This window comes from Mercenaria mercenaria, chromosome 10 (genome assembly GCF_021730395.1).
Source record: "Mercenaria mercenaria strain notata chromosome 10, MADL_Memer_1, whole genome shotgun sequence".
Taxonomy (NCBI): Eukaryota; Metazoa; Mollusca; class Bivalvia; order Venerida; family Veneridae; genus Mercenaria; species Mercenaria mercenaria.
Window position 1 is genome coordinate 51,676,595 of NC_069370.1, and position 16,351 is coordinate 51,692,945.

A 16,351-nucleotide genomic window follows, 5' to 3' on the forward strand; every position below is an offset into this window, starting at 1 on the left:
GATATTCAAAGTTCTTTTGGAAAGTAGGTTGTGTTTTCTTTAGTGTTAGAGTACTGCCTGACTTTTTTGTCTCTGGTATAAGCTCCTTGAGGATTTCGAAATTATTTTAATCACAATTACATAATGTTAAACTAGTGTAATAAAGCTTCGACGTTAACGTCGTTTTAAGTATGAGAGACGTTGGTCGAATTGACATTGTCTATAATAGGTAAGTAAAGAAGAAATGTTAATATTTCAGCATTTAAAGCTAACATGTGACAAAAAAGAATATTGCATTAAATATTGTGCCTCTCCACACTGCATTTTTAAACGAGTTGAATGAAACTGTTTAAATACTCAACAGAGCCTCGCATTTTATTATTTTGCAGGTGTCGTTACCAAGGTATATCACCGCCTGTTGCAAGGTCAGAAAATGACTTTGATCCTGGGGCAAAATATCACATACCAGCGAATACACCCTATATCAGGCAAGTTGATTCTCTTAACTTCACATCTCGATATCATATCTTGAAAATATGAATCCATATTACTTAAATTCCAGAATTTAACTGCATATTTTATTTCCTGGCTGAGATATTTTCATAAAACAGGATGGTGAGTATTACATAAAATAAGTGTCACATATCGTCAGTTGCATCAGCATTCTTTTAAATGGGGGCCTCTGTGGCCGAGTAGTTGATATCACTGACTTCAAATCACTTGTCCCTCAGCGGTGTTGGTTGGAGCCTCATTCCGAAGTCACGGGAATTTTTCATGTAAGGAATCATCCATCTGACTAAGGCAAGGTTGGTGGTTCTTCCAAGCTACCCGCCCGTGATAAAATAATGCACAGAGGTGCATCTAGGGTCTTCATCCACCATCAAAGCTGGAAAGTCACCATATGACCTATAATTGTGTCGATGCGACGTTAAACCCAACAAAATATCTTTCTCATGAGTGATATTATTTTCTATTCCACACAGGTATTTCGTGAGTTTCGTTGCTCAGTTTCAGTGGCATAAGGCATTGTGCGAGCTGATAGGACAAGAGGAACCACTACATAGATGTGACATATACCAGAATACAACGGCTGGGCAAAGGCTACAGTAAAAATCTAATTATTTGTCAAAGCCTGGAATGTTTAATTCATTCACATAACATACGGGCAGAAATGTTGTTTGATAGTTTTCAAGAACAAGTAAATGATAATTTCATTACATAAATATAATATCTTAGAGGTCAAAAATTTTTGGCTAGTAATACTTTGACAATATTTAATAATAATTATGAATAAAAGGTAATAATAGAAGTGTTTTGAGACACATCTCGTGTTTGCTTCCGTCTATTATATTTGATAGGTACGCTTTCTCTTTTACTTGTATCTGACGGAAGAGTGGGAAGACTGCATGATAGGCAGTTCGAATGATCTGTTTTTTATTTTGACCTCTGACCCTGAAAGGTGTTTTTCAAACCCCACTGCCGTCAGTAAAGGCACTGAATACACGGGTATATGGTTCTTTAAGTCTGTTTTTGCTATTGCGTTTATATGGACCTGGAGGGGGGAACTTTTGTTTTCACTGTCCTGTGACTTTGGAACATTGTGGAGACTGAGAATTGGGTACGCACCAAAGCCATGTTTAACTCCCCGGTTGTGTTTTTTGCCACTGATCGTTCGTTAAGGCGGCGCATCAGTGTCTTCCTTTATTTTGTCTTATTGTTTAAACTGGCTTTGTAATGTGCAAAACTTTAAAAACACTGCTGTTTTGATTTACTTCTGCGCCACTGTATTCTTGGAACGTGGGTATGTATTTCTCTTGCATATTTTATTTTAGCCTCTTTTTATCGGGACAGGGTTGCAACTGTTTGCCACTGTTAACATTTCTATATGATTAATTCCTGGTTTTCTTACAGTTGCAAGTACATTTGTAAGGAATGGATTGTATACACTTCAGTTGTATTCCGCTCTAACCAGGATTCGGATCCGTGATCTTTGAGCTTTAGATCTGAGTCACTGTGCATCAAAGTGTCGTTACAGTTTTGTACGCATTATACTTCAGAGAGATGTTACAAATGGGTGCCTCGTTGCCATGGGGAAAAGCTATGGAGAAAATAACAAGAGGCACAAGTGGTTTTACAGATAAACTCAGTGCCCAACCCCTCCTTGATTACTTCAAACCTTTGCAGGTAATTATTTTGTTCAACTTCTAGATTCATTTACGTACCAAAGACCCATTATAGAATAACTGTGTTCGTTTGAGATCATACTTGATTTGCATTGAAAAATAGGGAATTGCAAGTACCTACTTACCAACTGACACAGGCATATATAAAGCCAAAAATATGTTCCATATCTAAATATTTTATTGAATTAAGTAGCAGTACATAAATTACTTGATGTATCTAGTAATGTTTAGACCACAACAATTGCCTACCTGTCATATTGTAGTAAGCTGTATTATACCTGAATGGTCAGAACGATTTTCATGGTAGAGGATAAGGGTAGGCTATGGTTTGTTTTTAAACCAAAACACGGCCATAAAAAAGGTGACTGCACGCTCATCTTTTTAATGGAGAAATGTGGTACTACAGTTATTTTTTGTATATTTAAGGAATGGTTAGAAGCCGAAAATAACAAGACAGGAGAAACCATAGGATGGACACGGGAGAATTGTCCGAGTGGCTCGTTCATTGACATCTCTTCGGCTGCTTCAGTGATGACGTCGTCACTTGCTTTCGCCTTGAGCTTTAATATATTACGTTTTCTGTTCTTTAACTAACATGCATGTTTGAAAACTGACAGAACAGTTTGCACCTTTTGTGAAATAGTATTCAGAAATCCAGATCATTTTCATCTATAGGAAGAATCGTATAAAGAATCTTGAAATCCGTCTGGAATAAATCATTTAGCTGTTCATATAACGATAAATCACTTTTTTTATATCTTGAACACTATTACATTTAATACTATTGTTGTTTGCATATACATGTACATATTTGTATAACCATTCTATTACAAAAAAAAACAAATGATTATCCGCTTTTTGCGATAATAAACTAATCTGCAAGTTTGTTCATACCTATTTCTTCTGCACTCTATTCGTTTTATTTTTGATATATTTATAATCTGAAAGTCACGTTATAATATACAACAATTCAACCTTAAGATAAGGATTTTCTGACATTACCTTTAAAAGCCTCCTATTCGCATAAAAACAAAAAAGATAGTAAAATTTAAAACATATAAATTACCATTCATGTGACCGATCAGCAATTATTTATAGTGTCTTGTGATATGTAAGTTTAAGTTCATATTTACCTTGGCCATTATGTTATGTTAGTTATCCAATAAATTTTTATCAATATTTATGAGTCATATTTTCGTATTCGTATTTTTAAGGACGGGCTGCTTTCCAATGTTTATAAAACTCATGTGATACTTCCTTTAACAGTAATTCGAGCTCAATCTAACTCATTTTAGAAATTTGTTTGAAAAATAGGGTATATCATATATTCAACAATGCAAATTGTTTTATTTTTGAAGCAATAGGTACCATTTAGACATGTACCATATATTCTCTAATTAACGTCCTCCACCTAACCCCCCCCCCCCCCCACCCGCTGTTTTCCAAGAAGTTAATATAGAACACAAGTGAATACTGAAAGTATTGTAGCGTTATAATTGTTGTTACATGTTTTAGTTTATATTTACTGTTGCTGCCCGAAAAAATAAAATAATGATAATAATAATAAACCATAGAGTATACATACCGATGAAGCACATTGATAAAAAGGTATAGCGGGTAATTTAATATATAATATCTTATACCATATAATAAACTGTTTTATCATTCCCTATATTAAATATTGATAAAGTAGTAAATTAGTAGTGAACATTTTTCTTACGTAAAACTAACATCCACGAAATGACTGTTCTTGTCTATTCGTATTTTCTCCCTACTTAGCTTATTTGAATGAGCTACTTAACTTATTTAAAACGGAGAATGGCAGTACCACTTGAGTAAATGTAATAAAAACGTATCCACTTTCTTTACCTTAATAGGGATGATCCAGAAGCAATAATTCTTTTAAAATGAATAAAAAATGTAAAATGATACTCTGTAATGACTATTTCTTTAAATGAATATCCAGACAGTATTTGGAAATAATTTGATATTCATCTTATACTTCTTGAAAATATTGTAATTTAAAGGTCAATATTTATTCATTTATCATTTCTCAATTATACTTCTTGTTAGTTCTAGTGATGTCAAACTAATGGCATCGTTGATATTTGTACATTCTAGCATAAAACTGCTGTTCTTATCATTTTTCGGGGGTGTCTTAACAAGAGAGAAAACGTGTGTTAACAGAGAGATTTTCGCGCTCATGCACTGTTATAACATCTTTTTATATATGCGCGTTCCGTGGTAAAGCGTAGACGTATTACGGCCCCAAAACAGATAATTCAAATAAAATGACGTCAACGTGAAAAATCAGCTCAGATATTCCCGCGCATTTCATGGAAATTTAATGACGTTGGGGATAATGTAATTATTTAGTAGCTTTTTTCCGCGTTTTATGATAGAATAGCGTAAGCTCATGTTCATTTCATTCTTTAGAATCCCTTGGGATACGTTGGTGCCCGAGCCTGCAGAGCTCGGGCAACAACCAATCCCTTGGGATTCTGCAGACGTTATAATACGAAAAGACATGCGTTATCCCTACACTGATAAGTCGTAACCTTGTACTGAGCAATCAAATGGCGGAAATGTGACATAATTTATTTGAAATCTATATGAGTAATTTTAATTAGACATTTTTTGCCGTAGCATGAACTGTATGCTGCGATTTCACAGCATACAGTTCACGAGGACTATGGTAAAAGTGTAATGTAAACTGCGGATAAATGACATGTAAAAAAGAATATCCTGTACAAAGTTCAATAGACTATGTTTATACATCAAGTAATTATCATAGGAGAAAAGTCACATTATTTCTAGATCACACCCCGTGCTTGAACGGAGATTGATAGAACCATTTAAGGTAAACGAAACTTGATCTACCTACACGCTTATTACTGTGGTCCATATAACCATATATTTCATAGTTTTCATCACAAGGAATAGGTTTCATTTTCATCAACTTTATATTTTTTATCGAGATCAGCTTTTAGGTTTAGGATTTAGGTAACTATTTTATTTCATATCGTAGCAATGAAAATACCTTAAGTTAATTTGCTGGAAAAAAAGGGTATAATTATGTTATTGTATTACTCATTTTAAATGTATGTTTTTCGCCAAACATTTTTGTTCAGTTATAAGTCAGCGTAATTCCACACATAGGTAAAATAAACACAATCATACTGTAATGATCAGAATTTTCACATGTCCATATTATTCTACAATGGCGTATTGACCACTTTTGGATGTAAGTTATATTTAATCAACATGTATAGTCACTGTGAAATATTTAAAATACAGAAGCTTTAGTTGAAGGCAAGTTATTCTTTAAAATTCCCTTTTTTCACTAGGTTTCCGAATTAAACTTAACCGAATTATAAAACCGCGCATCCGCGCAGTCTGGTCAGGATCAATGCTGTTCGCTTTCAAAGCCTAATGCAATTAGAGAAACCGTTAGCGAACAGCATGGATCCTGACCAGACTGCGCGGATGCGCAGGCTAGTCTTGATCCATGTTGGTCGCAAAGCCACTATGTTGGTTTTCTCATGGTACGGCTCATATATATTTTGATTTTCTGGTACGCGCTGAAGAAGCAAATCACTTATTTCTTGTATAGCAAGCTATTGTACAAATGTAAACGTAAGTGCTGAATGATATTAATGGATCCATGCTGGTCGCAAAGCCATATCCATCCGCGCAGTCTGGTCAGGATCAATGCTGTTCGCTTTCAAAGCCTAATGCAATTAGAGAAACCGTTAGCGAACAGCATGGATCCTGACCAGACTGTGCGGATACGCAGGCTGGTCTGGATCCATGCTGGTCGCAAAGCCACTATGTTGGTTTTCTCATGGCGCGGCTCATATCATATATCGATCTTTTAACTTCTAAATAGTAAGACGTTTGGCTGTGCGTGCTATCTCGCGGAAAGGATTATCCTTGATACGACTACTGTTACACCAATGTTGATTATACGAAAATTAATGTTTGTTTTTCTTTCCATACAAAATATATAGTTAATATAAATATTCCAATTTATATAATTTTCTATTAAAGACATACATAGAAGAGTAAAAATGTGCTACCCCCGCTTTGTTATCTATATGATCTTTACAGTTTATCAATTATTTATTAGTGAGGCGAATATAATTATAATCACTCAAAGTAATAAACGTCTTCCGTAACGTTCATTATTAGTATTTTGTAATATATTATATGTAAAGACTGTACATTTTAAGCAATAAAATCTATAAGAATATTTATTTGGTAACCAAGCTTTGGTTTTAAATTGTCAAATGGAATCAGTTGATAAAATTTATATTCCAAAGCAAGGTTTTCGTCTAATCCATCTGCAATTGCTCTCTTTGATGTAGAATGATTGATATATACACACATCTAGGGGTATAGAAGCCAATGTTAATCCCACTCGTGATCGAAATAACACCCTGAGTGATATCTTAGGTCTTTCTCTACCAACCCATCAAAACTGAAAAGTCAGCATAACTATGCTCTACTAAATTTTGGAAGCGTATCTAAAATCCAACAAAAACCGGCAATATAACCGGTAATTAAATAAGATATAACCTGCGGACGTTTTTGTTCATAAATCATGATCACGTCTGCTTGAACAAACTATAAGTGGTTTGTTTATAACGTATCCTTCTAAGTGCGTAACGATCTAATGACACCGTTTTGCCGCCTACCGATATAAATCGGTGCCATTGTAAATCAAATTTAAGAAAACAGAACACCGTAATAAATTATGATAAATAACAAACGTATTTTATATAGGTGTGATTGTAACAGATTTTTAAAGAGGGACAGTATTCACCAACGACTGTTTCTTAGCATTAATAAGAAGTACAAAATCTTCGTGTTTGGCTTTCAGTACAAAGGTCGAAATATTCGTGCATCTCTGGCACATCAAGGTCGTAGTTCAAGCATTGCTTGATATTACCAGAATTTCATCGTTCCGGAATCCTGTTGGTAACGTAGCGTCTTGGTAGTTTTAAACGTAAACATGCGAAGCTCAAAATCTGTATTTATTTACGTTATTTAAAAAGCGAAATATAAAAATGAAATGTTTCGCATATTCCACAGTTGCAAAGAAGTACAATCATTTCAGGACATTTAACTTATATTCAAATTTGTAACATCAATGTAAACAACTATAACAAACAATGAAAGGTTTTTGACTAAATTTTATTACATGTTGTCCGAACTTCAAAAAAAAAACAACATTGAAACCTTAAAACACTTCTTCAACTTCCCCGGTCCAGCAAATCAGGAAAATTTAAATTACCTATGATAAATCAAACGTAATATTCATTTGTGCTTCTGTTTTGATCAAGAATGACAGCATATGGTCAATTGACCATCCATCATTGCGTCCGTCCGACAGTCTGTCAGTCCGTCCGTCTCCTCGGCTTCAAATCATTATCAACTCTTTGCCAAAGAAGCCTTAAACTTGGTAGTCATGTTGGTCTTGACCGGGCGAAGTATCGATCGGTTTCTCAAAGATCATGGTTACAGTGATATAAAGCTGAAATTCGGTAAACGGTAGATAATTAAAGAGAGCTTCGGATAAGCCGTGATTAGCAGATGTCCTATATCGATTTTTTAAATTGATTTGTCAAAGGTCAAGGTCGCGGTGATCTTGAGCTACAAATTCACGGGCAGGAACTGTTACACGAGACTCGATTACAGAGGATATCATGTTACAGATTTAGGATATTGCTGCTATAGTTTTTCCCTGATAACGTTACATCAAATGAAGGATAATAACGTTACATCATTTGAAGGATAATAATCGCTAACGGAGATTTTTTTACCAAATGAAATTGAAGAAATGGTACAGATTTATCTCTTTTTCTTGTTTGGAAAAATATAAAATGCATTTCTAGATTAAAGGTACATGCTTAAATGCTTTTTTATCGATGCAGATAAGCATAAAATACGGTTGAAATATCTTTTAATCAATTCTTCCTTTTTGATAATTATAAATTAAAATTTCGATTTTTATCATATCATAAAACGCTTGACAGACTTCATTATGCTGCGTTTCGCATGTTAAGGAGGTAGGATACCTTGTTACCAGGGTAAATTCAAATTAGTCGAACCGCAGTGATTTTTTGTATTTCGTGTAATTTAATGTTTTAACTGCTACAATCTCAGTTCCGTTTATCTCTGTCCCTTCAAGTACAATTTTTATCCAGGTTTGAAGTACATGACCCTCTTAAGGTATTTTATATAGAAAGAAGAAGGAAAATACGGATATTTAACACTTTTCAGTGTATTTTGGTTTCATTGTTATCCGTAGAAGTCTGCATAATTAATAGTTTTACTAGTATGCGCATTAGCTTTCTAATAAAAGCTTAAAATGTATATGTCGCGGGGCCCGTGTTTCCATGGTAACGCATTTTCTCTCATTTTTCAACAATTATGTATGATAACGGGTTTTTCGACGGCTTCAGTGCCATTCTGTTATTGACCAACATGGAATATTTGGGTAATATGATTAGCAAAATACCTAGAACTTTACATGGTACTATGTTTTTCTTAAAGTTTAAAGTAACCATGGCAACAGAGATGTTTAAAATAGCTTATATGTTGCTTTTTATCGTAATTTCTTATAAAAAAATATTATATAAAATTATCTTTCTTGTTAATGTAGCTTTAAAACATCTTATTTCTAACGTTAGTAATATTTTCGTATGAATTGCAGTTAATTTAACAAATTTCACAGCTTAAAATACTTACAGCAGTGCCCGTCATCTGACATTTTTATTGAAAATCGTTCTGCATGCTGCTATTATTCTCATGGATATTGTTGAAATGAAAATAAAAAGCCGAAGCTGTGTTCCTTAAATAGACCAGTGTCAACGCTTTTGAATTTTACAATTAGACATATAGGTCACGGGCTTCGTTTCCATGGTAACATCAATTTAATTCAAGACACCACAATTTAATACTGAAAATTGAGCTTAGTTTTAGTATTTAAGTAACAAAATATCAACGGAAACTGGGAAATAGGTATAACAAATCAAACTGCCCATTTTTTATTTGTAAATGACCGTAATAAGTTACCTTTCAGCCAACTATATTCCCAATCACATCAGTTACCATCATCCATTTTCTTACATTCCGCATAACATTTCCATATAATTACATAAAAGAAGCAAAATATTGATCATTTTTCAGAGCAAAAGACTAATAAAAAGTATTTCAGCAAATAATGGCTGTTTGAAAATAGTTCAAATAAAGAAAAAGCACAGAATAACGTACTTTCAAAATAAAAGCTATTAATTTTGCGCGGTAACTGACACGTAACGTCATGACGTCAATGACGTCATTTTAAGGCAACAATGTTTTGAAGCGTTTCTGCGGCAATTCATTCATTATTTCTGCATTATTAAACCATTAAACATAAGATCGGAGGCAGGTTCAAGATTTATTTCCAGAAGAATGGATATACAAACACATTTAGTTTGTCGTAAACGTCGTCGTAAATGGTCAAGTTAGCTTCCGGTTGGACATGCGCACTTACAAATATCAAGGTAACCTACCTCCTTAAGCTATATCTCAAATGACGTGCATACCATTGATATAAAAATACAATTTATATCTTTTTAAAAAGAGATAAATATTTACCAAAAAACAACCGACAGAGATTATTATCCTCATATGATGTAACGTTATCCGGGAAAACTGTAGCAGCAGCATCCTAAATCCTTACATGATATCCTCCGTAACCGAGTCTCGTGTAGCAGTTCCTCCCCCGTGAAATTGGTTTTTAATCGATATCTAAGGAACGCTTCAGCAAAGGAACTTCAGACTTTAAATTTGAGTATTCTGTAGCAGCAGCATCCTAAATCTGTAACATGATATCCTCCATAAACGAGTCTCGTGTAACAGTTCCTCCCCCGTGAAGTTGGTTTTAGTTGATATCTAAGGAACGCTTAAGTAAAGGAACCTCAGACTTCAAATTCAGGTCGGTTTTGGCTGACTGAAAAAATGACCTGTATATTTGTTTTGATGCTTTAATTGCATCTGATGTACGATAGTATGTAAATAACCAGTTTTGAATAATAAAATAACTAAATAACTGCAAGCCCGCTTCAGGTCAACTATAACATTTTCAGTATCTGTTTGTGCCGAATTACTAGTGAAAAGTCGAATAACTTGAAATTGGAATCTTGAAATAAGTGTATCATATGCTATAATATTTTATCACGGTTGAGACAGTAATAAAGTCGTAAACCGGGCTATCGAGACAATGCAACCTACCTAAAGATAACCTAATGATAAATTAGCAATAAAATCATCATTACAAATAATCCTGTTCAGTGTTCTATGGACTATTTTACATATCATAAAAATCCGCCCAATTTTATTGCGCAGAAGTTTTCATTTTGGAAGCTGTTTTGAATGGAAAGGGAGCTTTTAATTAGATGAGGTAAGATCTTTTTAAAATGGCATAGCTATAGGTTTCTCAGTATCGCTAACAACTTAATTTGACTATTCCAAGTTTAAGATTTATTTTTTCAGATTTTTATAGACTAAGTTTGCATTTAAAGTTACACTGATTTTTTCCTATTTTGAATTTAATATTAACAAAGTATAATCTTTCTATAAAAATATTTCATGAAGCTTGATCTAAATACTTTCATACAGAAAATAGATATATCGAATGCATGTGCGCCCTTTCGAGTTGATTTCAAAGTTACACATTTGAAAAAAAAATATAAAGATGACCCAGAGATTAGCATTGACCAGCACATAGGAACAGAAAGACCTGATTCGTAACACAGCTAAGATTGCCAAAATTGTTCTTATTGAAAAAGTAATAACTTATAAAAATCAAACCTATAAGAGGATCCTTTGGAAGCATTGAACGCAACAAAGCAATATAAAAGCAGACAAGATAGGTTTGAGTTTGTAAATGAGATCTGTGCAAAATAACTCATATCCCCCGGCACTGGCTGATGTGGAATTCTTTTATCGGACTCAGTCATCCCAGAGGACCAGTGATATGGTAGCACTGAGTTATGCATTTCCACCGTTAAAAGTGATGTTCGGACGGACCTCCCTGGCCGAGTGGTTAAGGTCGTTGACATTGAATCACTTCATGCCCCTCAACGATGTGGGTTCGAGCCTTACTCGGGGCGTTGAATAAGGCTACTATTACAGCTAGTAAACTTTACTAATATAGTTTTTTGTTTCGAATAAAAATGATCACATTACAAAATCTTGATGCAAGCGTATCAACATTATAATTAAAGACATCACGTTTATTGAATGAATGATACCTGTTTACTTACTTACTTAACCTATCTGTTATTTGTTGTAACATGTTGGTTAAACTAGAACGCTTACTTTGCTCATTTACCAGCTAGATGTACTAAAAAATCATTTATGACATATATGATCCAGCATTTGCGTTTACATCACCCAGATGAAATGCAAAATTTTTTAAATCGGAATTTGATTGTAGTCACATTCTTGGTAATTTCAGACATTTTTATGAAAACGATCAAAATTTTCCTAAACTGACATGATAATACACAAGTTCAACAATTGCGTCAAGCTGCACCTAAGTTGACTTAGTTTAATAGTTACCAAGTTCCTTACTTTATTATGCGTGACTCACAAATAAATCACAGCCTGTATAATAACAGTCGCCGAACGATTCTGAAGCTTTTTGCTCACGCAGTCACAAAACAAGCGGGAATCGGACGCTTTCCTACAAGGAAATGTCGAGCGGGCAGTTTCCAAATCTGACAGAGATCTAGACTAGCTACTAGTCTGATAATAAGATTTTTTTATATACTAATGTATTTCCTTGTTAGATATCTTTCATTTATAGAGAGCTCCCTGTTTATTGACTGCTCCCTTTTGAATATCTGGCTGTATTACATTCGGCAGCAAGAAAAGATAACCATGTTATAACTATGAAGGGAAGTAATTTAACATAAAATATGAGAAGAGACTATGACTGGCAAATGTAAGGACTGGGACCAGTCTAACAGGGACCATACGGTGCCCGTGTGTAGTATATATTAACCATGTGTACATCTTTTAAGTCTGGCGGCATCTCGCTGGTTCTCATGCGATGCGATGACTGAACGATTAGTTTTTAGGGCTGCATCTGCGTCAACGACTTATTTGCGTTTTGCGCGTCGCAGGCAGTCTCTCTTGATGGAAGAAAATAGCTGAGATATTGAGGTGAATTAAGTGCCATCTTCTCTGTTGATCAGATAAGAAGTGAATACGGCACTTCAGTTGCCGTTCGGCCGCTGCCCGGAAAGAATTAACTCCGCTTATTCTGACAGACATCTTCTGATATCATAACGCTCATTGTACATTGCATGGTGCAATGCCTCGTACAGATGATCGGACGGTATGGTTGACGGGCATTTGATGGTAAAATTTGGGACAGAAATCGTAATGTCACCGTCTGATTTAAGCAAGTGCAGTCAGTGCCCTTTACGACATTCGGGCATTGCTCTGACAGTGTATTAACAGGCTCTCCGAAGGTCGAAAAGTCGACCAGTCTCCGCTGAATTTTAACTTTCCTCTAAACATTTCTCGAGTGCCGTCCGTTGAGCCAAAACTAACTTGCCGACGTCCGATTTCACCTTCCGCGGGACGGTCGCCGAAAGATTTGCTCGATTATCTCTAAATCATCGCCGTCGGCAGTTTGCACTTTGTTTGAACGAAGAGTGGCAGTTTTGTTTTCTGGGTAAAACAATAAATATGTCTGCGTTGAAATCTATTTGTCGAGGACTAATTTTCATGCATCTCGTAGCTGTGTCAAACCTCAAAATGTAATCCAAACGAAAAGTTCCCCTTTTATATCTTCATAAGTGGAAATCGAGGAAATCATATCCCAATGAAATAACTGATTTGTGCAAAATCACGAAATTTATACCTACGGAATTAAATGATTTAGTAGTATTGTTTACCTTACCTAAAAGAAGAATAGGATTACTACTTGAGTAAAACGAAAATAGATTTAAGGACTATAAAAATACGTTACTGTTAAAACCAGTAACAGGTACAACTTAAGATATTCATATCTCATTATTTTTTTTATTCTATTTTATAGTTTTGATAAAGTCGGTTTTATTTTCATCAACGTTATATTCATGATCGAAATTACTTTTAAGATCAAGGGTTCGAGTTACTGTTTCATGCCTTGTCGTAATAAAGAAAATACCTAAAGTTAATTTACTGTAAACTTATACTGAAAACTTTTCTCTTTTGGGGACAGGGATATTTGTTATTGTCAAGCTTAATTATAGGTGAAATGAACAAAAACATGGTGTATGATCAATATAACATGTGTCTATATTTGATTTACTATATTTAAGTCAACCAGAGATCCATCAGGCAGTGCTTTGTAATATTAAGTAAGTTATCCCTTAAGACTTACCTTAAACTATTTCATTTTTTTCAACATTTTCAACATTTGCAAACAGCCAAAAATAAAACTCCACCCGCTGTCTAATATAAGCGTTTTTGAACGTTTTTTGTCATAAGAAGGACGCTATTAGATCTGGTGTAAAAAATATATGAGCCGCACCATCAGAAAACAAACATAGTGCATTTGCGACAAGCATGGATCCAGATCAGCATGCGCATCCGCTCAGTTTGGCCAATATCTATACTGTTCGCCACGCCAACGGTTTCTCTAATAGCAATAGGGCTTGAAAGCGAATAGTATGGATCCTGATCAGACTGCGCGTATGCCCAGGCTGGTCTGGATCCATGCTGGTCGCAAATGCACTATGTTTGTTTTCTCATGGTTCGTCTCATATGTAATCGCATTTCATTTCAACAAAATTCAAAACACAGGACGATAATGTAAATTATAAAAGTTGTTCCGCGTGTTTATGAAATATTGTAATGTTTTTATAATTGTTCATCCGTTCTGTGGTAGATATCCAGTATGTGTTACATTTCATGATAAGGCGTAACTGTTTCTATCATCACTTCATTTTTAAGTGTACTGATCTTAGTAGTTGCATTTTGACTGGATTATTTCATCAGCAGAGCTTTAACTAAGCAAGTATTTAATAGTTTTATGATCTATAGTGATTTAAATGATACCTTTTCAACTGAATATTTGTACTTTCCTTCATAAAAGCACTTCAGACAGCGGATAAATGATGGAATGGTCAATGGTAATTTACACAAGATCGCCTAGAAATGATATACGGTAACGTCAAGGATTTCGATCAACGCTATGTTGATTACACTTTTCGCTATTCAATACTTTTGATAATGCACGATTGCTTAGTAGTTGTACTTGAAATTGTTAACGTTAACAGTGAATTTTAAACTTTATTTATTTACTATTGCATTTTATCCCTGAAATTTGACCAGATATCGTGGTGTTTAATTCTCAGAATGAAAATTATTTATTTTACATATAATGGTAGCTCACTATGACAAATATACAAGCAAAGTAAAAAAAGTGTGTAAGTTTGATTGTCTTCCCTTTCCCAACACCGCTATGGGTTCGAAACATTGATTGCAATTCAATTCTTTCGTTTGAGGAAGCCATCCCCTTAGCTTACGGAAGATCGGTCGTCCTGTCACGGCTTCAACCCATTCTTGAAATAACGCCGCGAAGGGGTACCTAGCATCATCTACCACCGAAGCTGGAATGTTGCTGTATGACCTAAAAAGTGGAAGTGTGACATAAAACTCAATAAAAATACAAGCAGAGAAAGTCTTTACAATGTGTTGTTGATTTATGGTCTGTTCATAAATCAAACGCACTTCATTTGTCCATGGAATCTCTCAGAGGAAAATATATAAGATTAAAAAGAACTATAAGTGGTATGTTTTCATGTTATATTACCTACTTAAACATAGATTGAGGGGCCAATAAAGTCTACCATGCACCCCCCTAGACTTTTCTCATAGGTACCGAATTGTTCGGCAGGACCAACTGTAATAATTTGAGTTTAAACATTTAAGCCTTGAGTTTTCATGCCTAGAAACGTATCATTTTATGAGACGTTGTTGAGAAACAAAAAGTCGCGGCTTTATTTCAGTCCTGAACTTTTTGTAGAACTTCTACTAAAATTGCAAAAATGTCGCGGATTTTTCTGTTCCTCGACTTTTTATAGACTGGCGAGAGATAAAATGTAGAGTCAAACGATCTTGCGGTTGATAAATTATGTTCCTTGCGACATTTTGTACGATTTATTATACATTTAGTTTTACATAGTTTGCGCTCAAGCTTTCGTTAGTCTTATGAAATTCATCCTTAAACCAGGGTAATATAAAAGCCTATTCTGGCACTACAGTCATACATATAAGAATATAAACTCTACAAGAATATCAACTGGAAGCTTAGAACGGAACTTAGCAAATAGTAGACTCGGTTTGGCTAACTGATTGGGTCTGCTCGATAGGTTTTGAAACGTTCAACACCTCTCACGCCTTCTAGCGGAATTCTGTTACGGTAAAATGGAATGTACTCTAAGATCCCAAAGTACCAGAAATTATAATAAAACTGAGTCTAAGTATGGGAGACTTTTTACAGCCACAAAAATGGCACTGCGGATTACACCAATACAGTATAAATCAAATGGTAGTTCTCTAACTTACATGTAACGCAGTTACCACTTCCCCTTCGGCCAGTGACCCGAAAGGTAACAGGATAGCCTCCACATAATTATGATAAATATACAAGAATAAAGAAGCATATTGATCACATATTTGGCGTCGTGGGAGTGAAATAAAGCCTTTATATACATTTGATAATATGCTAGTGTAATAAAACCTTGACGTTGATGTCGTTTATTTATAAGAAACGTTGGTCGAATTTACTTGGTCTATAATAGGTAAATAAAGACGATAATTTGATGTTACTACAAAAAAAAAGCTTACATGTGAAAAAAGAATATTCCATTCGTCTTTTCACATTGAATTTATTAAACTCGTTGAATAAAATTGATGAAATGCTCGGCACAGCCTCGCATTTTATTATTTTATTCAATTCATTTAATAAATTCGCTCATGTAATATCCTCTATGTACACAAAATAATTGTATCGGCATATTTTTTCTACCAAAGTAATCTATTAGACTAGTATTTGAACATGTTTCATATGATGGCAACAATTTTACAGGTCAAAGATATATGTGTGTGTGTTGTGCGTGTGTGTGTGTGTGTGTGTT

At 34.6% G+C, this 16,351-nt stretch overlaps 1 protein-coding gene across 1 annotated transcript in view; it reads left to right on the plus strand.

Moving 5' to 3' along the window:
* Positions 1–16,351, plus strand: part of LOC123560734 (uncharacterized) — a 136,345-nt gene that overhangs the window by 73,098 nt on the left and 46,896 nt on the right. Inside the window, exons 27-30 of the mRNA XM_053516911.1 lie at positions 369–467; positions 963–1,085; positions 2,037–2,163; positions 2,589–2,749. Of these exons, the coding sequence (XP_053372886.1) occupies positions 369–467; positions 963–1,085; positions 2,037–2,163; positions 2,589–2,749 (510 nt within the window). The remainder of the gene's footprint in view (positions 1–368; positions 468–962; positions 1,086–2,036; positions 2,164–2,588; positions 2,750–16,351) is intronic.